Source organism: Lutra lutra, chromosome 14, assembly GCF_902655055.1.
Source record: "Lutra lutra chromosome 14, mLutLut1.2, whole genome shotgun sequence".
Classification (NCBI taxonomy): domain Eukaryota; kingdom Metazoa; phylum Chordata; class Mammalia; order Carnivora; family Mustelidae; genus Lutra; species Lutra lutra.
The window spans coordinates 30,800,508-30,824,849 of record NC_062291.1 but is presented as its reverse complement, the minus strand read 5'-3'; the positions used below and the strand labels follow the sequence as shown (position 1 = coordinate 30,824,849).

Genomic DNA, 24,342 nt, shown 5'->3' with positions numbered 1-24,342 from the left:
ATGGCTAAAATTAACAAGTCAGAAATGACAGATATTGGCAAAGTTGCAGAGAAAGGGAACACTCCTACACTGTTGGTGGGAATGCAAGCTGGTGTGGTCACTCTGGAAAGCAGTATAGAGGTTCCTCAAAAAGTTGAAAATGGAGCTACCCTACGACCCTGTGTAGGGGCCTACTTAGCCAGAGCGACTCCATCTCGGTAAAACAGCCATTTTGTTGTTTATGTAGTAAAACTTAAACTGACCCTGCACCCCCCCAGGGGAACTTACTTAAAAGCAAGTCTGGGAAACCAGTAAAATATGGTCGACCAGTCCCTGATAACAGAACCCAAATACAAGGACCGGTCAGGTCAGGTGGAGATAAGAGAGCCTCGAATGCAAGGACAAGTCAGGCCAGGTGGAGACATCCAATCAGTAAAGCACACATACTATCTCCCTAACCACCAAAGAATGTAAACCCTGCCAATTCTGACCAGAGTGATAGGCTAGTTCAAACAGCTACTATAGGATAAATTGTAATTCAATTGGCCACCTGTGTGTGACCTAGCATGACTATGCAACTTTCTCTGTGTATTACAATCTCATTGGCCAGGCTCAACCACATGGCCTTTGCTCTATAAAAGCTAGTCTGTGAGGCTGGGGGTGGTCTCTCTCTCCGTAAGAGACGGCACCGGCCGGTAGGTTTGATTCTCGGTGCTGGCGCGAAATAAAGCTTTGCTTGACCCTCGCTTTGTATCAGTCTCACTCCTTTGATCATGGACCCCATCACCAGCAACCGCACTATTGGGAAAAATACAAATGTAGTGATCCAAAGGGGCACGTGCACCCCCAAAGTTTATAGCAGCAATGTCCACAATAAACAAACTGTGGAAAGAGCCCAGATATCCATCAACTGTTGAAGGTAAAAAAGATGTGGTATATATATATATATATACAATGGAATATCATGCAGCCATCAAAAAATGAAATCTTACCATTTGCAATGACGTGGATGGAACTAGAGGGTATTATGCTAAGCAAAATAAGTCAATCAGAGAAAGACAATCATATGATCTCACTTATATGTGGAATTCAAGAAACAAAACAGAGGATCATAGGGGAAGAGAGGAAAAAGATAAAACAAGACAAAATCAGAGAGGGAGACCAACCATAAGAGACTCAATCATAGGAAAAAAACTGAGGGTTCCTGCGGGGAAGGAGGCTGAGAAGATAGAGTAACTGGGTGACAGGCATTAAGGAGGGCACGAGATGTTATCAGCACTGGGTGTTATATAAGACTAATGAATCACTGACTTCTACCTCTGAAACTAATAATACACTATATATTATTTAATTGAATTAAAAAAATAAAAATAAAGGATGCTACGCTGCCCTGGAAGAAACCCTCCACCCTTTCCCATGTGATAGGTAGATGACAAAAACCTGATTGGGTGACAGGTGCTTGGAAGGTTAAACAGATTAAAACAGAGCCAACAGGCCCCTAAAATCCCTAGACTTAGAAACTCTAGATGCAACCCTCTTAGGTCCCCTCCCTCTTCAGGAGCTCTGTATTATTGCTCAATAAACTTTGCTTTGTTGCCCACCACTCTCCATCTGGTCTACCTCTTCATTCTTCATGTGGTGTGACCAAGATTCACGGGAACCGAAGGAAAAGAAATCTTGCAGCATGTCCCCTCTGACATTTCAAGCACTTCATTAAAAACATAACCTAAGCTAGTTTGGCTATCCTAAAAAATGATATGATTATGTTCTTAAGTATACATTCAGTATAAATATCAATATGAAATTCCAGTATTTTAAAACAAATTCAATTTAGGGACTTAAATATTAGGGGATCTCCTATCTTTAAATGCAGGTGTATTGGAGTCATTGCTTGACTTGGGTTGTTGGCTGTTTCTGTATACGGAGTAAAACATTAACTTCCTGAATTTTTGCAACAAGTAGAAGTAGTGCAGGCTACCAGCAATTTTTAGAGCAAGAAAAATGAAGCTCCCTGTTTTTGTAGTAGATGCATTTACAGCAAAAGCATTTGGTGGGAATCCTGCTGCTGTTTGCCTCCTAGAAAATGTAAGTACTTGGTTTTGAGGTGCAGTACCTGAAATTCTAGACTCATATTGAGCCAAGTATTTCCTACAAAAAAAAAAAATCAGACCCACATGTTTGTCTTTGGTTCGTGTTCTTTGTCAAATGATATCAGCAACGTTCATGTCTGAGAGTTGATTTTGACCAAACTGATGAGAGTGCTTGCGCACAGACGCTCTAAGTCTGGAAAAAGAAAGATTTATGTAAGGAAGAACTAAAGCCAATTAAAAAAACAAAAACAGAGGACTCTTTGTTAGCCATCAGGTTTTCACCTAGTGAGCACAAATGTGAAGGCGAATGAAATTAGGTGAGTTTTATGTGACTGGACATAGCTGATATTATATTTAACATAAAAATTTTAGCTGAGTATCTTTAACCTTACCTATTTCAGACAATTAGAAATTCTTTTCAGGACCAAGCAAAAAACATTTTGCAAGGAATTAAGTTATTAAGTAGAAGGAAGTACTTAAGCTCTAATACAGGGAGAATTCTGTTTCCTGAAAGTCTCATTTTAAAAATGGCTTTTGAGGGGCACCTGAGTGGCTCAGTTGGTTAAGTGTCTGACTCTTGATCTCAGCTCAGGTCTTGATCTCAGGGTCATGAGTTCAAGCCCTGGTGGGACTCCATGAAAAAAAAAAAAGGCTTTTGATTAGGATAAGTATTAACAGAATAGTTAAATATTCATTGACCTTCAGTGCTTTGTGTTTCTACCTGGCTATTAGGAAACAAGCTAAGGAGCCCTTCCACTCACAGAAGTTAGTTCAAGAGTAGATTATCTGAGAATTATTCCAGAAACACAGTAAGCAATTGATGATTTTAAGTAAGTTTTACTAATTTGGGCAAAGTATGTGTTGGGGATTTCAAGTGGAGTGAATGTCAACCTGCACATGAAAATCACCCAAGGTGGGGCGCCAGGGTGGCTCAGTGAGTTAAGGCTTCTGTCTTCAGCTCAGGTCATGGTCCCAGGGTCCCAGGGTCCTGGGATCGAGCCCTGCATCCGCTCTCTGCCCAGCAGGGAGCCTGCTTCCCCCCTTTCTCTCTCTGCCTGCCTCTCTGCCTAATTGTGATCTCTATCTGTCAAGTAAATAAATAGAATCTTTAAAAAGAAAAAGAAAATCACCCAAGGAGGGGCGCCTGGGTGGCTCATTTGTTAAGCCTCTGTCTTTGGCTCAGGTCATAACCCCAGGGTCCTGGAATTGAACCCCGCATTGGGCTCCCTGCTCGGTGGGAAGCCTGCCTCTCCCTCTCCCACTCCCCCTGCTTGTGTTCCCTCTCTTGCGGTGTCTCTCTCTGTCAAATAAATAAATAAAATCTTAAAAAAAAAAAAAAAGAAAAAAAGAAAAAGAAAATCACCCAAGGAGCTTTCAAATTCCTACGCCAGAATCTCTGGAGGTGGGACCCAGGCAGCACTGTTTTTTAAGGTTCCCCGTGATTGTAGTGTGCTCTCAAGACGATGAATGCATGGGGTTTTACTGAGATGGGTGAGTATTGTTGGTTGAGTCCTTGTGCATTTATTTTGTCCCTCCAGCGGAGCAGCAAGATGGTGATGAAGAGTCCTCATCTCACCTTAAGAATACATTCATTATGCAACTTTGCAGCTGGCATTTTCCTGCCCTAAAATGCAGAAAGTAATAAAGTTAATAGGCTATATCAAGTAACACAAGATCTTGGGAGGATTAGTGAGAGAATGATTAACAAGTAGATTTTAAATCGTGAACGTTCTTTAGAAACAAGCTGGCAAACAACTTCATGTCAAGGAATTGTGGAAGTGACTGAAATTGCTTGTCAAGAATCTTAGTACCTTTGTTGCATGTCTCCATGTAGTATTCTTGAAGAGTTCTGAAAATAGCTTCAAGGGATTTACATACTCAGTTTTCACCAGATGACAAGAATTAGCATCATTCTTCAACTTATTCCTCTTACTTCCAGTACACTCACTGCACACCAGAGCCTTTTTCTCTCTTTCTTCAAATATATTTTATACGTTATTTATGTATTTGGAAAAGCTAGGATGCAAAAATTTAAGCAAAGAACTTAGCATAGTTCAAAGTAATCTGCCTCAGTAAGAATGGAAGAAAGAAAAAGAAAATAAGGAAGTCCATGATTCAGGGCTGCTCTCTAAAAAGTATTCCAATTCACTTCCGGGCTTTGGATCTATGATACCAGGTTAATTTGGTGGCCTGTCAGGGACAACTGAATAGATAATCAAAAGAATAATTTGCTAGTTTTAGATTCTGTGGATGTGAGAATCCTGTTCTCCTGGAGGCTAATTTGGCACTTTCCCTAATTCATAATCAATAAAAATTCTAGTGGAAGCATAAACTCGTGGTTTATGCCCTTAGATTCTTTGACCCATGGCTGGACACACCTAGAGAGAACACAAGTAAACTCAGGAAAATATCAGAGACAATTAAGTGCTAAACCTTATAATGGTGCCCACAGTTCAGCAGGCGTTAGCCTATCATTACCGTACTCTACAAATATTTATCGACATCTACCACAAACCACACTTTGGGGTAGGGATAGGAAGTACAAAGATTAGTAAGTTGGCCTGCCCCTGAGGTGCTCAAAGTCTAGTGAGAGAAAAAGACATGTAAATCCAATCATTATCAAATAGTTAACCACAGAGGCTAAAAGATCTAATGGACATCTAGGTTCTTTCCATAGTTTGGTTATTGTGGACATTGCTGCTATAAACATTTGGGTGCACATGTCCCTAGATGTCTATCAACAGATGAGTGGATAAAGAAGATGTGGGGTATATATACAACGGAAAACTATGCAGCCATCAAAAGAAATGAAATCTTGCCACTTGAAACTACGTGGATGGAACTAGAGGGTATTATGCTAAGCGAAATAAGTCAATCAGAGAAAGACAATTATCATATGATCTCTCTGATATGAGGAATTTGGGAGGTAGGACAGGGGAGTTGTGGGGGGGGGTAGGGAACGAAACAATGAAACAAGATGGGATCGGGAGGGAGACAAATCGTAAGAGACTCTTAATCTCACAAAACAGGGTGGCTGGGGGTTGGGGGGTAGGAATAGGGTGGCTGGGTTATGGACATTGGGGAGGGTATGGTGAGAGCTGTGAAATGTGTAAGCTTGATGATTTACAGACCTGTACCCCTGGGCCAAATAATTCATTATATGTTAATAAATAAAATAAATACATTAATTTAAAAATAAATTAAAAAAAAGATCTAATGGAACCAGGTACAATAGGGACTCAGAGAACAGAACAGTGTTGGATTTTACAAAGGAGAAACTACTTCAGATTTTAAGTTAAGGGCTTCAAATAAGTATTCTTTTTTTTGTTTTGTTTTGTTTCAAATTATTTAAAAATTTGACTGAGTTGAGGCTAATCACCAACAAACAAACAAACCCCAAAACAAAAACAACAACAAAAAAACTTGATGGGCAGACTAAAGACAAGGCAATTGCACTTTGAACTGTTTGAATACTTGCAAAAAAGACCTTCCTACTTCTTCTTCTCCTTCTTCTTTGATAAAAAGACTTCCGGAAGGAAAGGAAAGGAAAAAATTCTGGGTGGCAATATTCCAAGAGCTTCTAGAATATTCTAAGGTTTGTTTTGTTTTCTTTTCTAGACAAGTCCATTTTAAAAATTTTCACATGAGTAACTTATAACACTGTACATTAGCTGAAAATAAAAACAGATTAAGAGCTAAATGGAACATGGAACAGATATTTGAAAAAAATATTTAAAACCTTATAAAATTGATGGTGTCCTCAAGTGCCTGACAATCAATTTGACAATAAAGATCATGTCAAGGCACGGAAAGTGTATAGAAACAACGTTTTTAAAAAGATTTTTTAGGGGTGCCTGGGTGGCTCACCTCTTTAAGCATCTGACCTTTGGCTCAGGTCATGGTCCCGGGATCCTGGGATCGAGCCCCGCATCGGGCTCCCTTATCGGTGGGAAGCCTACTTTCCCTCTCCCAGTCCCCTTGCTTGTGTTCCATCTCTTGCTGTCTCTCTCTCTGTCAAATAAATAAATAAAATCTTAAAAAAAAAAAGATTTTTTAGGGGAGGAGGGGCAGTGGGGGAGAGAGAGAATCTTAAGCAGGCTCCATACCTAGCACAGAGCCCAATGCAGGGCTCGATCTCACAATCCTGAGATCATGACCTGAGCTGAAATCAAGAGATGGACGCTTAACCGACTGAGCCAACTGGGTGCTCCTAGGAACAACATTTAAAAGAAAAACATTTTATTTTTTATTTGAGAGAGAGAGAGAGGGATAGCAGGAGCGAGAGGGAGAGAAGATCTGAAGCAAATACCGCACTGAGCACAGAGCCTGATGTGGGGCTCTGTCCCACAACTATGACATCATGACCTGAGCGGATATCAAGAGCTGGATGCTGAACCAACTGAGTCACAAGGCATCCCCAGAAACAATATTTTAAAGAATGAAATAGATGTATTACTTTTGGACAGCTGTGTAGAAACTGCAGGAACTCATGACTAACTACTTGAATAGGTCAGAGGGCTGGGGTAGTGCTAAGGGGTGATAGGCTGTTTATAATTCTGTCAATCAGCTTTATTTTTTATTTTTATTTTTTTAAAGAGTTTATTTATTTATCTGAGAGAGAGAGAGAGAGCGCACAAGCAGGAGGAGGGGCAGAGGGAGAAGCAGGTTCCCTGGTGAGCAGGGAGCCTGATGTGGGGCTCAATCCTGGGACTCTGGGATCATGACCTGAGCCGAAGGCAAACACCCAATGACTGAGCCACCCAGGTACCCCAACCAGCTTCAATCAGTGAAAATAACATAACAATGGGGTAGAGAGCCCATATTTTATTCTTCATATTCTTTTTTCTTTTTTTTAAGATTATTTACTTGACAGACAGAGATCACAAGTAGGCAGAGAGGCAGGCAGAGAGAAAGGAGGAACCAGGCTCCCAGGAGCAGAGAGCCTGATGTGGGGCTCGATCCAAGGACCCTGGGATCATGACCTGAGCTGAAGGCAGAGGCTTTAATCCCCTGAGCCACCCAGGTGCCCCTATCCTTCATATTCTAACAAAGCCTCAGGTTGTTTTGTTTTGCTGTTCTTGCTGCTGTGTGTATGTGTTTATGTATATGTAGGTGTATGTTTAGGGTGGGGTTTCTCAACTGCGGCAGTGTTGATATTCTGGACTGGGTAGTTCTTTGCTGTGTGAGGCTGTCATGGGCAATGTTGGTAACCTTGGGCTCTGTCCACTAGATGGCAGCAGTCTTCCCTTCTCCCCCTGTTATGAAAATTTAACCCCCCCTCCCATTTGAGAACCACTGTGTCAGAGGATCTTTCCTAAAGATTGTATGTATGTATGTATGTATGTATTTAGCATGAGCAAGGCAAGGGGTGGAGGGAGAGAGAGAATCTTCAAGCAGACTCAGTACTGGGCGTGAAACCTGATGCGTGGCTTGATCCCAGGACCCGAGATCATGACCTGACCGGAAACCAAGGGTTGGACGTTTAACCAACTGAGCCCCTCAGGCACCCCTCAGGGGATCCTTTCCAAACACCAGTTTATTCTTGGGTTTTCCTGTTACAATTATCCATAAAAACAACTTTGCCGTGTGCCTAGTGTATGCATTTATTCCAATTCAGCTGGCATTTACTGACCATGTACCATGTGCTGGACACTACACCAGGATCAAATATAATATTCACATCTATGCATTTTTATTCTTTGAAACACTAACCCAATCATTTCCAGAGATAGCAAGGAGGACTGGCTTTGCAGTTTTAGAGGAATGCCTAGTTTTATTTTCTAAACTACTTGCTGTTCCAGTTTTCCTGGTTAAATTTAGAGGGTAACAAGAACCTTTTTCAAAAAAAAAAAAGCTTCTTTGCAGCTTGGTGTGTTATGTATTTAAGGAAAAATGAGTATATAGAAGTACTGTGTTTAGTTTGTGCTTTAACTCATTTGGGAAAGCTTATGATGCAGTGACCATTTCCAAACTTGGTGCCCTTCCTCAGAGGATCATTGGCTCTGTGTGCCTACACTGAGTCAGAGGCTTCTGTGGTTTCTAGGGGGTTCCAAAGTCATATCTCATTTTTATCCCCAGAAAAGGCACGGTGAAGAGTGCAGAGATTTTTCCAGGGCATTGAAATGTTTTCTCTTGTCTAGTATTTGAGGGAAAAGAGCAATGCAAGGGAGGAGGAGATTCTGATGTAGGAATTTCTGCTTCACTGGCTTCTAGAACATAACCCTCAGCTTTGGGAGCATTAACTTCAGGTAAGTTCAGCCAGATACTGTGCTAAATTGATTTTTATATGTTATCTCATTTTACCCTTACATCTACTCTAAGAGAAGGTCTTTTTTTTTTAGACTAAGCTCCACACCCAGCGTGGAGCCCAATGTAGAGCTTGAACTCATGACCCTGAGATTAAGAGTCAGGTGCTCAACCGACTAAGCCACTCAGGCACCCCTAAGATTAGGTCTTATTATTATCATCACCCCCATTTTACAGATGAGAAGACAGAGGCAGAGGAGGGTTAAGTAATTACCCAAGTGGCTGACTTCAGGATCCTACCACAGGTCTGCGTGACTGCAGATCCCAAGCTTTTAACCCACCATGCTTACTGCCAGACTAGCTGTCCTCCCCTTTTAATCTCCCACGGCACCCCTTATTTCCCAGTTGGTAGCATGCGTTGCTCTTGTTGTAATTCATTCAATGCCTGTCTTCCTCACTAGACTGCACATTCTTTGACATCTTAACCTATTCTAACTTATTCCATGACACATGGCTTAGCACACGAGAGGCACTAAATAGCTATCTTTTGAGCGAAAGTAAATCTGTTAATTGAATTATAGCAAGATCTCTTTCTAAGAGTTCTAGCTGGTTAACAACTACTGATCTTTTATTTCATTGGTGAGTTGGGCTGGGCAGGATGTGCAAAGAGAGTATGAGCTTTGGGTTCTATGATGGGGCTGGAGATACGAGACACCCAGAAGAATCATCAGGAACAACTGAAGACAGCCTACCGTTTGAGTGCTGCATTGTCCAGATGTCACTTCAAAATAGGAAATCCAAGTGCTTCAGAAGGAATCTTCCCTTTCTTCCTGGATCATTTAGAACTTTCCATACTAAGTGCTTTTCCTCTGCTGGGATCTACCTACAGAAGAGGGACAAAGGAACAAGGACAGATAACAGGACAGTCATGTTTAGGCTGTCATATTTCCAAGCTGCCACAAGATGGGAGTATTTTAAAACTTTGCTCTGATTTTCTGATCATTAATGTTTGTGGGCCATATGGTGATGAAACCTCAGTGTCCCTAGGCAGCACACTGGAACTCAGAAAAACAAACATGGCTCTGTCTTTGCTGTCGGAAATTTAATTCATGAGCTTGCCAAAGGGAAATGGATATTAAAGCAAGATGAAAAAATTGTTGGAATAAAAATTCAGTTTTTTTGCATGAATGCAGTCTCCTCTTTCTCCAGCTCCCAAAGTTGAAGCAACTTTAGTCTTCTGATGATTCACTATTATCTTGACCTTTGGTTCCAGTGTAGAAATTTGGCTGCCTGTCATGCATATCGAGGATGGCTACCATCAAACTTTCTGCAGCGTCTCTGTCCCTTAGGCAAATAGCAAGTGAATTTTAGGTGTCCTGGGGCAGAAAATACAGTTACAGAAATTCAAACTGTAATTGGTACAATACGCCAAGGTAGAGAAGACAGAAGAGCTGATGGTCAGCGAAGTGTGTATTCTAGCCGATGTGCCAAAAAACCCATTTGCAAAGCAATCCGTTAACAAGAGACAGTGAGCTTGGCTACAATGTGGGATGCTTTAATGCTTTTTGAGACTCTTATCCTAAAGGTGGAGGGAAGCAAAAGACAAGAAAAGGAAGGACGAGGATAGGGAGTGTGGCCAGATCAGAGGAAGGCCTGGCAGGCACTGCAGGTTCTCACAACCACGGCAGCAAACCCAGAAAGACCAACACAAGCTTTTGTTTATCACCTCTTCCATCCCCACCGAGGCCTGTGATTGCACACTCTGCAGTAGGGACTTAGTTGGCTCCCAGTTTCTCTCATGGGTCATTAGCCCAGGCACGTGGACCAGTTTCCACACAGAAAATTCAATGAGCCAGGAGGAGTGCTTCTGAACATCATTGCCTTGTTGGCTGGGATGCCCAGCAGACCCAGCCCATCTACTCAGCCGGGACGACTCACTCCCCAGTCCCCAGGCGTGACAGGTGTTCATGCCACTTCATTCCCACCATCCTGGTTCTCCTTACCTCGGATCACAGAACCTTAGAGTGTCAAAGATTTAACAGAAGGAGATCAGAAGAGAGGTCAAGTGATTTGCCCAAGAAGCATCCCCAACACAAAACTCTTTGTCCATATTTTCCTGTCCAACTCACCCAAATATGCTCTTTTTCTAAGTCCACATCTAAAGTCCTAGTGTGTGTGTGTTTTAAGATTTTATTTATTTATTAGACAGAGAGAGACAGCGTGAGAGGAAACACAAGCAGGGGAACTAAGGGAGGGAAAGCCGGATTCCCGACGAGCAGGGAGCCCAATGCAGGGCTCTCAATGCGGGGCTCAATCCCAGGGCCCTGAGATCATGACCTGAGCCAAAGGCAGACACTTAACAACTGAGCCACTCAGGTGCCCCTAAAGTCCTATTTATTGTCAAAAATCTATGTGTCTCAATTACACACTCTCTGGTGTTGCTCCCTGTTGCTTTCTGATTCCCTACAAGATGCTAAGCCCCTTGAAAATGGGGCTGTATTGTATCCAAGAGGGCTGCTCAAACTTTAACCACCTAGAAATCTAGTTTAAAAAAAAAAAAAAAAGGAAATTCTAATTTAGAAGGTGGAGGGGGGGAGCTGAAACTCCGTATTTCTAACACATTCCCTCGGTAGTGGTGCTGGCCTAGCACAGCTCTTGTTAATTGACTGATTGCAGCTTTCCTTTAGAAACGCTGTGGGAACCCATCTCATCTGATAGACATTGGTTTTCTGGTCTGCAGTGTGCTAAAGGGATAATAATAGTTTGTCTTTGTTATGAGGAGGCAGAGTGGTGTGGCTGCTTAAAGCATGGGTTTTGAGCTACTCGAAATAAAAGCCAACATTTTCCAAGTACTTGCTGTGTGTTGGGCACTGTGATGAGCACTTTGTTCGCATTATTAGATTTAATCTTTTGAAAGAAAAATGTTAAGTAAAACAGAAATCATTGTGTTTGAATTGCAGACAATACATATCAATTTCTTAAGTCATTTCTCTCTCTCTAGAACCCCACATCATCTATAGATTTTGAAGACAGTGCCCCTTTAAGAAAAGCTTAGTAAGTCTGCTAGGATCTTTATATCAGCTGATAGTTTAAAAAATGATTGGTCACAATAACCACCGTTTTATGCCTTATATGAGTACGTGGAACGTGTTTCAAAAGAATTTGAATCAACTAAAAGATAATGGGTGCTTAACTTGCATAAGTCAGTTAAGTGAATTTTGAAATTATCAGTATATTACTCTTGATCTCAGGGTTGTGAGTTCAAGCCCCATTTTGAGCATAGAGCTTACACATACAAAACAAGTAAAAATGAAGATGTAGTGAATAATATATTCTTCCAGCAAATGTTTACTGAGCTCCTACCATTCTGGGATGAGTATAAGGTATAAGTAAAAAACAAACAAACAAGATAGTACATTGTATGCCCTCATAAACTCAGATGTTGGGGGACAGACAGTGAAGGGACACAGTGGGTAAATTCAGGTGGTTTAAGCACTGCGAGGAGACAAAGCCTTTAGACAGAGCACTCCGGAAGGCTTCCTGGAGGAGGTGAACTCTAGCCTGAGGCCTGACTCATAAAAGGGAGTGAACCCTGTATTGATGGGAGCAGAATGGACCAGCCTACCCAGAGTGGATACTGAAGATCTTTTTATTCAACAAGAAAGGGAGATTGTGGTGTTTCCTTTGTGGAGATTGTTTAGAAGAGAACATAATCTCTCAGGTAGACTAGATAAAAGGGCTGGCCAGTAGGTTTTTGAGTCTTTCCTAGCTTTGACATCTACAGCTCTTCATAGAGTGCTACAAGCATAGATTTCCGAGAAACAATTTTATAAAAGTGTCTTGACTTCCTTGGCAATTTTCTTTTAGGCAAGTAACTTTTAACATTCATAAGCTGTGTTATTAACTAACGGCAGTTGCTGTCCAAGGAAGTCTCATTTGTGTTTCTGGAGTCTCAATAAATTTTTGTTTCCAATTTAGAAATTGGATGAAGACATGCATCAAAAAATTGCAAGAGAAATGAACCTCTCTGAAACCGCTTTTATCCGAAAACTGCACCCCACTGACAACTTTACACAAAGTAAATATGCCTTTTTCTTTTCCCTTAAGCCATTCTTGCATGGTACCAGAAGCTGCTTTTCCAGTGGGGGATGGTATTGCAGAGAGATGCCCATTAACTATTTGCATGCAGACAGGAAAGAAGGTGGGGAGATTCTGATTAGGTTTTCAGCTCATCCGGGGGAGTAGGTGTGGGGTAATTTGAACGTTTCAGCTCTAGATCTGGCACCGGGGAGCCTTAGGATGCTGGCCTAGACTTTACTCCTCCTTCACAATGCGTTTCAGCTATTAATCATGCTAGGGAAATAGTTAGAAAAGAATAAGAAAAATGAAATCTTGTGACCCACTTGTATGAGAATGATCTTGCCTCTCTTTGGCTTTTCCTCCTTCAAAGGTTCCTGCTTCGGATTAAGGTGGTTTACGCCAGCGAGAGAGGTTCCCCTATGCGGCCACGCCACCCTGGCTTCTGCGGCTGTGCTGTTCAACAAAATAAGTAACATGATTTTCTTTTATGAACCTATCACTGAGCAAATAGCAAGTATTTTTTTTTTTTTTAATTCTCACTCTTTGTGATGAATCAAAGTCACTGGTATCAAGACATTACAGAGTCCTATTCATGCCATTCAGGACGCTGAAACAGATACAGCTTCCCGAAACTCTGGCCTTTCTGATTATGTGCCAGGCCTATTGGAGAGCTCTGGTCGTTGTTCCCTAGAACGCCATTTCGTTTTGAACAGGAGCTGTCTGGTCTCTGACCAGCACAGGAGGGGAGCTTGCAAGACACAATAGGTGTCTCACGTGATGTGGTATCAGAGAACCATAAGGCACATTTTGCTCCAAGTATGTCCCCACCCACACTGAGATTCATTTCACAAGAGCTGCTGCTTCTTCTTTTTCTCTTTCTTCTTCTTCTGCTTCTGCTTCTTCTTTTAAAGTAAACTCTATGCTCAACATGGGGTTTGAACATGCGACCCTAGAGTCACATGCTCTGTGGGCCGAACCAGCCAAATGCCCCTCACAGGATCTTCTTGACTCTGATGTTTAAAGATCCATGAACTGCAGCTAGATACACTTCCCTTGTGAAGAGACGATGCTGTACCTCAGTCCTACCAGTTTTCATCTTTGTTACATTTAGTGTAATATAAGATCAGGGCTCTGTGGGAATGAGGCAGAGAAGAGATGCATAGAAATGCCCTAGAATTGGGGATGGAAACAGCCATGAATGGGTGTAGACAACAAACAGAGGCTTAATGAGGAAATAAACAGGATGATATGACAGAGGGTAACAGTGGGGAGAGCGGCGTTGGAAAAGGAGGTTCTCTGGGCAGTTACATAGATGGGGAGGGTAGGGGGAGGTGTTATAGGGCAAGTTCCCCTGGGAAGCACACTGCATGCTAGGAGAAGTGCAGGCAGTATTCTTGGGGTCAATATTGGCAGGGGAGTAAGGGAAAGCAGAATAGAGCAGAGGGACATGTTGAACTGCAAAGTGGTAGCAACAAAGAAAGGCCTAGGCCAAATCCACAGGGAGAGGTGAAGCTGTGAAGCTCCCTCAAGTACTATAGTTCCAAATAGAAACAAAGGTGTAGGCCTTTATACCCTCCATTGACCTGCATCCAATGGCCACAAAAGCAGCCTGACTTTGGGGAATGTAGCTCTGCTCACCCAAGGGTGATTCACAGAGTGGGATTCAGCTGAGCTGTCAGTCCTCAATACCCCTGGCAGCTGGGGCAGGGCTGTGTGAAGGCGGAGACAATCACGTCTTTAGGCTGCATCTGAGAGCAGGTGCCTCCTTCAATGCATGCGTCGTCTGTCTTTCCTTGCCTCACCTAGTCCTGGCCTTCAGAGGGGAAGGTTGAGATGCAGGACAGCAGCATCCACTAGAGAAGGGGGTCTTCAGGCTGAAGAATATCAAGCCATGTGTGCAAAGAATTCGAGTGGGAGGAGAGGACTATTGGGGCAGAGGCAGCAGCAAATGCAAGGGTGTAGTTGGTAAACCCGGAGTGGCTGGAGTTTCGCTGGGGGGACTGGCAGGAGGTAACACGAGGCCATGCTACCATGTAGCCCATTATATGTCTTAACAAGATAATTTTCGTTTCTGTGGATAAGGGACAAAAATGAAAGCAGGAAAATACCCTGAAATATTGCTTAGGAACTCAGTCTTGAAAAAGATTTTACTGGGGCGCCTGGGTGGCTCAGTGGGTTAAAGCCTCTGCCTTCGGCTCAGGTAACGATCCCAGGGTCCTGGAATCGAGCCCCACATTGGACTCTCTGCTCAGTGGGGAGCCTACTTCCCCCTCTCTCTCTGCCTGCCTCTCTGCCTACTTGTGATCTGTCAAATAAAGAAAACAAATCTTGAAAAAGATTTTACTGAAGTTGGATTGCGTGCCTTTTGAAAACCCCACAGTGTTTGGTGTGAGGCAGAGATTTGGAGTAATAGCCTTCAGATCGACACCCCCATGGAATGTCTTAAGTTCCGATAAGATAAACTAAGAAAAAAATGCTTTGCAAATCATGATGTCTTCCACCAATTATAATGAGAAAAATTAAACTTTGGGTTTTAAAGTATACATTTTATAGTCAGTCAAAGTTAACCAACAATGCCAAATTTCCTTACCTTTTAGATATGGTTACGTTTTACAGAAATATGAGGGAGGAGAAAAGAATTAGGTCACAGATCTTTGTTTTCACTAAAAATGTCACCCACACTGAGGTAGATAAGTGGGCCAAGTTGTATCAGTAACATGAAGGGCTAGTATATCAGCATTTGTGGTCCAATATTTAAATAAAAAATTTATGTGTAGCTTGGTTTATTAAGGATAAACTTGATTTGTTTCTAGTAGCCTGTCATTCATAATTTCTATGTTCAGTTTATCATCCCCTCGGCATATTTTAGACTAGTATTATTTGTAACAATCTAGTATTGTAGATGGGCACTTAAAAATCTGCTTTAGAAAACACTATTACATCCCTATGAAGTAGGTTTAATTATTACCCCATTTTATTGATGAGGAAATTGAGGCTTAAGGAGGTTAAATAATTTTCTCAAGGACACAGTTAGTGTAAAGGAACTGGCATTTGAAGCCTTGCAAGTCCAATCAGATACATTCTGTGTTCTCAAGTGAGAATCTGGTGGGGGCTCTCTCTACGCTGGACCCCAGTAACCCAAACCTGAACCTCTCCTTACAGGAAAAGGCAGCACTACCAGGGAATCTAAGACAATGCAATAGTGATCGAAACAGATGTGCAAATCTAGGACAAAGTTTATTTCCCTATTTCTTGTTTTCCTTTTAGAGAGTTTTCTAATTGACAAAGTAAGACTCTTTTTTTTTTTTTTTTTTTGGTCCAGAAAACGTGAATAACGTTCTAACCTTTGTCACTCTGAGTGGGGAACTGAAGGCCAGAAGAGCAGAGGACAGTATTATCTTGGATCTACCTCTTTATCCTGCCCACCCCCAGGTCAGCTCTTTCTAACTACTGCCATGAGCCGTGTTGACCGACAGCTCGTGTACCTTACAATCAATGGTCTTGTCTTTTTTCCCCATCTAGGACTTCCATGAAGTGGAGGACTTGATAAAGGTTGGTGAAAAGAATTAAACCTAAGCTCTTGTGATTTGGTCATTTGTTGTTTGAACACAAAGATTCAGTACCATTTGGGGGCACCTGGGTGGCTCGGTCAGTTAAGGGTCTACCTTTGGCTCAGGTCATGATCCCGGAGTCCTGGAATCGAGTCCCGCATCGGGTTCCCTGCTCTGTGGGGGAGCCTGCTTCTCCTTCTGCCTCTCTCTCTCTGTCTTTCATGAATAAATAAATAAAATCTTTAAAAAAGTGTTCAGTACCATATGACCACCAAAATAGGCCTTCTGTTGGTATAAGCAGTCCAACCTAAGCTTGGATGAAAAGTGCACGGTACATTTGAAGAGTGAATTTTAATGTTGAATCTGTTTGGTGAGAAGCTTGAGCAGTTATCCCTGGCTTTTCATTGCCAGCATTACCCTTCATGAAGGAAGGGGAGGGGAGAGACTGCTGTGCAGTGGGCTGAGCACAAAGGAAGTGGAAACTGCTGGGCAGGGCAGCCCCGATTTCTGTGGTGGAGAAGGAGGCTGAGGTGAGGGGCTGTGGTTTGATGGAGGCAGGCAGGAGAGTGTGGGCAACTTGACAGAGAAGGCAAGATTCATAGCCTGGCTTCCTCAAGAGGTCTAGGAAGGGGTGGGACCTCATAACTTTCATAATGATCCTGCTAATGAACATTTTTGAGAGCTGCCCTGGACAGTACCAGGTGCTAAGGTTTTCATATGCACTATCTCACTTAACACGGTCTCCAGGTGAGGTTGGCACTACTACCGTCCCATGGAGATTCCAAGGGACTCGAGCAGCCCTGCATGACCCCGTTTTTAGTCTGTAGAGAAGGAAGGGCCCGGTTAGGGCCAGGGCAAGGGCTGCAGTGAGAAAACCAGTTCTCACTAAATAGCCTGTTGTGGGTACCACTGGGGTGTTTCTCAGTGAATGTTCAACTACAGCATTTATGATCTCTTTAGGATCTTGCATTATCTATGTCTTCCAAGAGTAGAAGCAAGCATTACAGATTCTGATTTTACACTCAGTCCCATCTATGGCCTGGGGTTTGAAAGACAAGCCAAATTCATAAATGAACTGCTTTAAGCATGTTGACAAGAAAATGGAAAATATACACAGTATAGATGTTCATGGTAGAAAGAACTTAACGTGGTGTCTCTAAGCCTCAGGGTCAGCATTTGTAAAGTGGGGATGCTAAAGGGTTGTTTCTCCTGAGTATTGTTATTTTGTATTCCTAGAAATTGGCCATAAGATTCTCAGCTGAGAATCAGACTTTCAGATTGACATCAGAACTCATGCAGAGGAGGGCTGAATGACCCCTTGCAGAAGCTAAAAGGCCCCAAGAACAGATGGGATCTGGCCGCAAGAGTTTCCATTTCCAGAGGGAGGGAACTTGTTCATCTGTGGTCATAGGGGCAGACAGCCAAGTCACCACCCAAAGCAGAGGGAGTCTTGGCTTTGGGACCCCCAACATCTCAGTTCCTGAAGAAGGTTCGAGAACCTGAAGCGACCTAATGATAGCCAGACAAGTACTGTGTAATTCTCATCTGCTCTGAGTATAGCCAGTGGTGGTGCCAAATGACTTGGAGGGGCTTCCCTCCAAGTTGGTATAAGCAGGTGCTTATACCTCAGCCCCCTCAGCTCTCCAAGTCAATAGGCAAACAGACAAACAATGTTCTAGGATGTGAGCATGATTATACGCAGTCTCAGGTAAAGTGTGGATGCAGGAATCTTTAGGAAATGTTGCTACATTACTGATATGCAGCCTACCATCAAAATGAAAACACTGGTTGCCAAGCAGAGCACGTGTAGATGAGTGTGCTAGTCCCCAGTTCCATTCAGACTGCTGGCCCTGAGTCTTTGCCTTATAGAATCTTCTAGTTACTGCTGCTGGGACTCCACGTATTATTTCATTTAATCCTTGCAGCAATGCTTAGAGGTGGGCCCGAGGCCCCCATTTCTACAGACAGTAGACACTAGTGATTCAGAGCTTGACTCCAGGGCCCCTCAGATCTGGGTCAAGGCGTGTGGGTATGTGTATGTGTGTGTCCCTGTCCCTGGGCCTCTCTAAGTCTTCTTCCTTACTTGTGAGGAAAATGTCCATTTGAAGGATTAGCATGTTGAGGCCCATAGTAATACTTGTGAACAATGCCTGTCTTCAGTTCTCAGAGGGTGAGCTCAACCTCCTTAAAGGTCTTTGGTCTCCAGAAAACTGGCCTTCCCTGGGCAACACCTTGAGTCCTGAAACTGAACTAAAACTCTTGGGATCAGGGATATTGGGTGTGCCTGGCACTCAGAAGATGCTCATGAGAGATTGTTCCTCATACAGAAGATCAATGATTTGACCCTGAGGAGTTTTTGGTCTGTCTCCACAGACTGCCATAGGTGATACACGGGTCCAAGACATCCGTTATTCTCCAGATACCCGAAAACTCCTTGTCCGACTCAGTGATACTTACAAGAGGTAAACAAAGTTTTTTGCTTCGGTAGCACTTTGGGGAGGGCTGAGAACCCAGACTTATAGCGCTGTCTTTGTCTGGCTGTGCTAGGTCCAGTCAAACCATTTGTTTATGCAGAGACTTTTGTTCTCAGAAAGGAAGATAATTCTACTTGCTCTCTCCTCCCGTCCTGCAGAGCCATTTGGGCAAAAGCTGCACCCTCGCTGGCTTTACAGAGTCTGTGTCGTGGTCTGTGAGATGGGTTTGTCCTAATTCATCCCATTTATGAACCAGGTCATTCCTGGAGAACCTGAAGGTGAACACCCAGGATCTGCCGCAAGTGGAAAACACAGGCAAGGTGAAAGGACTCATTCTCACCCTTAAAGGAGAGCCTGGAGGGCAGACCCAAGCATTTGACTTTTACTCCAGATATTTTGCACCGTGGGTTGGTCTGGCTGAAGACCCCGTAACAGGTACTTTTTGACTTGGGTCCTGGGGAGGGTTCAACAGTGGAGGAAGGTAAAAAATAGCTCTTTAAGTGCCCTTCACAAGACCTTTCAAGTTGTTTGGGTTTTGAGCTGTTTTTGTTTCCCTTTCTGCCCCTGCCCTATTCCTTCACCGAAGTCTCCTGTGAAAACTACAGAAAAAAGGAGGCAGTATAGCAGGGTTAAACCTTCACACCCCACAGCCTGGGTTTGCAGCCTGGCTGCCTAGCTGTTGACCTTGGGCCAATCACTTAATTTTTAAAAGTTTCTATTCCCCTTGTTGTGATGAATCACTGAATTCTACTCCTGAAACCAATATTACACTGCATGTTAACTAACTAGAATTTAAATAAAAACTAAAAAAAAAGTTTCTATTCCCTCTTCTATAAAGTATGAGTAATACTTTATAGGGTTATGTAAAAACAATGCATGGTAAATGCTTAGCACAGTACTTGGCACATGATAAATGCCCAATAACTATTAGCTATTTTAATAATGATGACAGAACTTGTTCCCTGAACCAACACTTCCAGATATGCCATTTGCACAATTCAGGGGCCAATGTCCTCTATAGTCACAAAGCCCTTTGTTTTTTTCCAATGACCAGCCTGCGTGATCATTGAAACATAAATAAGATTTATTTTTCTGAAGGATAAATTCCTGGGTTGTCAGTGGGAAACACAGGCAGGACTAGCTTTCCCAGACCTGCCTGCAAAGTGGGTGGGATGGGTTTGGGAACATGGTTATTCAAGATCTACCCGCCAGAAACAGAGGGATGAAATCAAAGATGGGCAAGAAGGGGAAGCTTCCTCCTTTCATCCTCTTAGAAAAGAGTGGGCTGAGCAGAAAAAAAAAGGGGGGGGGATGCTTGATGGAGGAGGTTGGCGGATGTGACAATGGCCAGGGCAAAATGAGGCTGGGAGAAACCTTTGAAGCTCCTGCTCTGAACAGAAGACAGAGGCTGGGATGGTTTCAGGACTTTGACCTAGTTCACTCTCTGAGAAACAAAACACATGAAATTCAAAGCTCAGAAAAGCACTTTTCTTAAAGACTCAGGAAAATGCCCAATGACATCCAAATAGTACACCTTGACCCTTCCCCAAAGAAAAGAAGTTTCTAGTGGATTTACACATGCACAGCTGCTTCACAAAGATTTTAACTGGTACAGAGAGCAAGTGTTTTCCCCTGTAATAATGCTTTTCTAAAGTGGGAAGGTCTTTGGGCTGTCATGATCAATAATCTCAGCTTGCTTGAAACTGAGGGATTTCTCAGCATATAGGACTTTTGGTGCTAAAACCAGGATAGCCTTGGGTGAACTGGGATGATTGGTCACCCTAGGTGGACCTCCCTTGATCTTTAGTAAGTTTTCCTGAATAAAACCCATCCTTGTCTCTCCCAAAGACTCTTCTGTCAGTTATTACTTTGAATTTTATTTCTTCATTTTAATATCTATTCACTGATTTAAACAAGGGCACAGTCGAATAAAAAAAAAGAACACCTCACTAAAAGAAAGTATTTTTGGTACTAAAAGCCTAAAAATGTTGGCTTGGTGGAAAATTTAACCTATTGTCAGAGTTCCCATATTCCTTGCATATTCATCCTAGGAGGAAGGAGATAATCCCCTTGAAAGATTAGAGAAAGATTTAGGTGAAGCCCTTGGTCGTCCTACCATGGGCTGACAATGAGCTGATAGGACAAGAATTAAAACCTCCATTTAACTAATTCAAAAGATATATGCACCACTGTGTACCTCCAAGATGTGGAGGCAACATCTTGTGGAGGCAACCCAAATGTCCATCGACAGATAAATGGATAAAGAAGATGTGATGTGTGTATATACACATAGCCACACAAACACTAGAATATTATGCAGCCATAAAAAAAGAATGAGATTTTTGCGATTTGTGACAACATGGATGGACCTAGAGGTATTATGCTAGGTGAAATGTCAGACTGAGGAAGACAAATACCATATGATTTCACTCATGTGTGGGATCTAAAAAGCAAAACAAACGAATAAACAAAAACCAGAATCAGACCTATAAATACAGAGAACAAACTGATGATTCCAAGAGGGAAGGGGGTTTAGGGGATGGGTGGGATAGGTGAAGGGGAGTGGGAAGTGTACCTACAGGCTTCCAGTTATGGAATGAATAAGCCACAGGAATTAAAGGCACAGCACAGGGAATATAGTCAATGATATTGTAATAGCATTGTATGGTGATGAAGGGTAGCTATACTTGCGGTGAGCAAAGCGTAACATAGTTTAATCACTCTGTTGTACACTTGAAACTAATGTAACATTGTGTGTCAACTAGACTCAAATGAAAACATTAGGAAAAAAGACCCTGCAGTTTAATTCGGCCTTCAGAAATTGTAAAACATAGCAGATACACTATTTGGAGAAACTTCTCTATAAATTCTGTGATTTCCTTTCTATGTCCATTCATAATCCCACACTCTACTGTGGCCATGGCCAACATCATGACCAAGTCATCTAAGGTTTAGTCAGACTGGATAGTTGGTTGTAACTGCTTATAAATTTACCACAATGTCACCCCTGTTTTTGTATCATAACTTTTCACTTCTTTTAAGGGTCGGCACATGCTGTTCTCAGCAGCTACTGGTCTGAGCAACTGGGGAAGAAAGACATGCACGGTAGGGCGGGTTTTTGTTTTTGTTTTTTTTCATTTTAAAAAATATTTGCTAACTTTAGCTAGCATTCCTTCTCATATGTATTATTGATTTGAAGATGTTATAAAATGTCTTATATCACCCATATGAAAACAAAAGATTTACATTCCTTCACTCTGAATCCTCTACTCAGAACATCTTCCACCCCTGTCCCTCCCAACCCACAGACACACTTCTAATACAGTAAGTGCCCAAGAAATGTTTGTTGAATGAAATTAACTAGCTGTATAACTTTGGCCCAGTGAGGTTGCTTAGACCGTGACAAATTGAGATGGGATGATCACCAAAGTTCCTTATTGCCATTGCTAGTCACGGGATTGAATCAAACAAATTGCTTTTGAACCAAGTCCCCTAATGACCTGGGGGAGGGGAGAGAGGAAATAGATTGCAGCCAGTGGAGGCCCAACAGTCAAAGTAGGAATCTGACCCTCCAGGAAGGAGGTCTTACGCAGTGGGAGGGTCAGGCCTCTGTGACTCTCATTTGGGGATACCAGGTTGGCCGGTCTTTCTTTGGTGAGCCTAGTTACTCTCCTACACACCGGGAAGGCAGAGGCTGTGCCTCTTGTTTGCCTGACTTGTGTGGCTGCTTGATTAAAGCACAGGGGTGAACAAGCTCCCTTTGTCCTTCAGACCTGGAAAGATGGGGCTCTCTGTGGAGGGCCAAGATCACCTCTCTTTATCTTTTTAGATTTCTATTCCATGCCTCTCCTAGACAGAAGTGGGGAGGAAGCTATAGGCGGGATGTGTCTGGGACATTACAGGAAGTGACAGAGGAGATGACTCAGGAAGAGAAGATGTGGAACTGTGTGTTTTGTGGCTCAAATTGCATTTACGGTCCCTCAGTCCTCAGGAAAACAGGCCAGGCTGGACAGTGCTATGGACAGAGGAAGGAATACATTCTTTCCACTGAGCTGGGAGGGTTCTGGAGCTTATAAGAAGAGGTCTTTAACTAGGTCTTTAACTATGCCCTGTGAATTAGAAAGGGTGAAAATGAACAATATTAATTTATGACTTGTTTTATGTTTCCTTTAGCCTTTCAGTGTTCCCGCCGAGGAGGAGAACTGGAGATTTCACTGCGTCCTGATGGACGGGTTGACATTAGGGGAGGCACTGCTGTTGTTTTAGAGGGCACTTTGACAGCCTAGAAATGGTTGTGGTTCGATGCTGTGATTTTTGAATAACTAAGTATTTTCTGCATAAAAAGAAATTTAGGGGCGCCTGGGTGGCTCACTTGTTAAGCCTTGAGTGTCTGTTTTTGGCCTGGGTCACGATCCCAGAGTTCTGGGTTGGAGCAGGGCACAGGGCTCCCTGCTCAGCGGGAAGCCTGCTTCTCCCTCTCCCACTCCCCCTGCTTGAGTTCCCTCTCTGGCTGTCTGTCTCTCTCTCTGGCAAATAAATAAAATCTTAAAAAAATAAAATAAAAAGAAATGTAAGCGGTTGCCTTTACCAAATTTGCACAGCTGTTCAGTTTACCCACAGGTTAGAAATAGAAAAACTAAGACATATTAATGGAAGTTTCATCATGCTTCCTGACTATTACTTAATGGAGTTTTGGCTCTGTCTGTGAGTGTATTTGACATAGAAGTAACCAGTAACAAAGAATAATGTTGTCACCTTCGATTGTGACTACCAATCACAGAATGAAGAGCACGTTTATGAGGAGTAAGATCAAACCATTTAAGCTTAGGTGTGAATGTCTGATAGACTATTTTGTAGCCATTAAAAAGACCCAATAACTATGTGGAAATATTGAAAAAAATATCTCATGACATAATACTAAGAAAGGGAATTGGACTACAAAATGTTAGCAAAGTTATGTCTATGGAAAATATGAATGTATATGGACAAAGATGGGGCATGGAGATAGAAACGTGACAGCTGTATATATGTGTGTCTGTGTGTGGGGGGGTAAAATTGGGAGTCATTTTAATGCACCTAAAAAATTATTTTCCTTATCAGAAAATACTCATGTTCATTAACTAAAAATCAGGACATACCACAGAATAACCAAAAACCCAGAAATTTCAAAAAAGTGTATGTGTATTAGTGTAATACACGTTTTATCAGTGATAAAATTAAACACTAAAAGCAATATAATATCTTTATCTCGATACATAGTTTTGGAGTGATGTCTTAAAAAACATTCTTCTCTCTTTTTTTTTAAAGATTTTATTTATTTATTTGACAGACAGAGATCACAAGTGGGCAGAGAGGCAGGCAGAGAGAGAGAGAGAGAGGAGGAAGCAGGCTCCCTGCTGAACAGAGAGCCTGACTTGGGGCTCGATCCCACAACCTGGGATCACAACCCAAGCCAAAGGCAGAGGCCCTAACCCACTGAGCCACCCAGGCGCCCCAAAACATTCTTCTCTTAATCTTAATAAATATTAAGGTTAATAAATATTGAGGTTAATAAAATTGGTTCTAACATATTTTCAATTCAGTTAAATGTATAATGTTGAATATCTACAACTGACTTTGGGATGGGGACTTTTTCAAGACATTAACAGGGTTTAAGGTGATCTCATTGATGGCAATTTTCAGCCATCTCAAAAAACTGCAAGCTAATCAGTTAGAAATTCCAGTAGTGTCCCTTTTGTGTCCTTACTGCTGCCACATTTTCTATTTTTATTTATTTTTGCTAAGGCATGTGACAATGAATTTATTCTAGCAGTAATCTTGTGTTTCTGCTGATTTGCAACGAAGTAAACGATTCACTGGCTTCAGATTTTAGCTTAATGAGTAACCAGTGACCTGGTGCATACCTCACGGCTTCTCCCAACT

General features: G+C 42.4%; 1 protein-coding gene across 2 annotated transcripts; it reads left to right on the top strand.

The window, feature by feature from the left end:
* Positions 1–1,939: 1,939 nt before the first annotated feature.
* Positions 1,940–22,901, top strand: PBLD (phenazine biosynthesis like protein domain containing). Of its 2 annotated transcripts, none has more exons than XM_047703449.1 (9): positions 1,940–2,064; positions 12,294–12,393; positions 12,766–12,864; positions 15,718–15,827; positions 15,918–15,947; positions 18,320–18,408; positions 18,677–18,855; positions 21,463–21,525; positions 22,594–22,901. In XM_047703449.1, exons 1-9 carry the CDS (start codon positions 1,981–1,983, stop codon positions 22,704–22,706), a joined length of 867 nt encoding a protein of 288 aa, XP_047559405.1. In that variant the 5' UTR covers positions 1,940–1,980; the 3' UTR covers positions 22,707–22,901. The 2 variants fall into 2 exon arrangements, with proteins under 2 accessions (XP_047559405.1, XP_047559406.1); XM_047703450.1 differs by lacking the exon at positions 1,940–2,064 and adding an exon at positions 8,210–8,317.
* Positions 22,902–24,342: the final 1,441 nt, after the last annotated feature.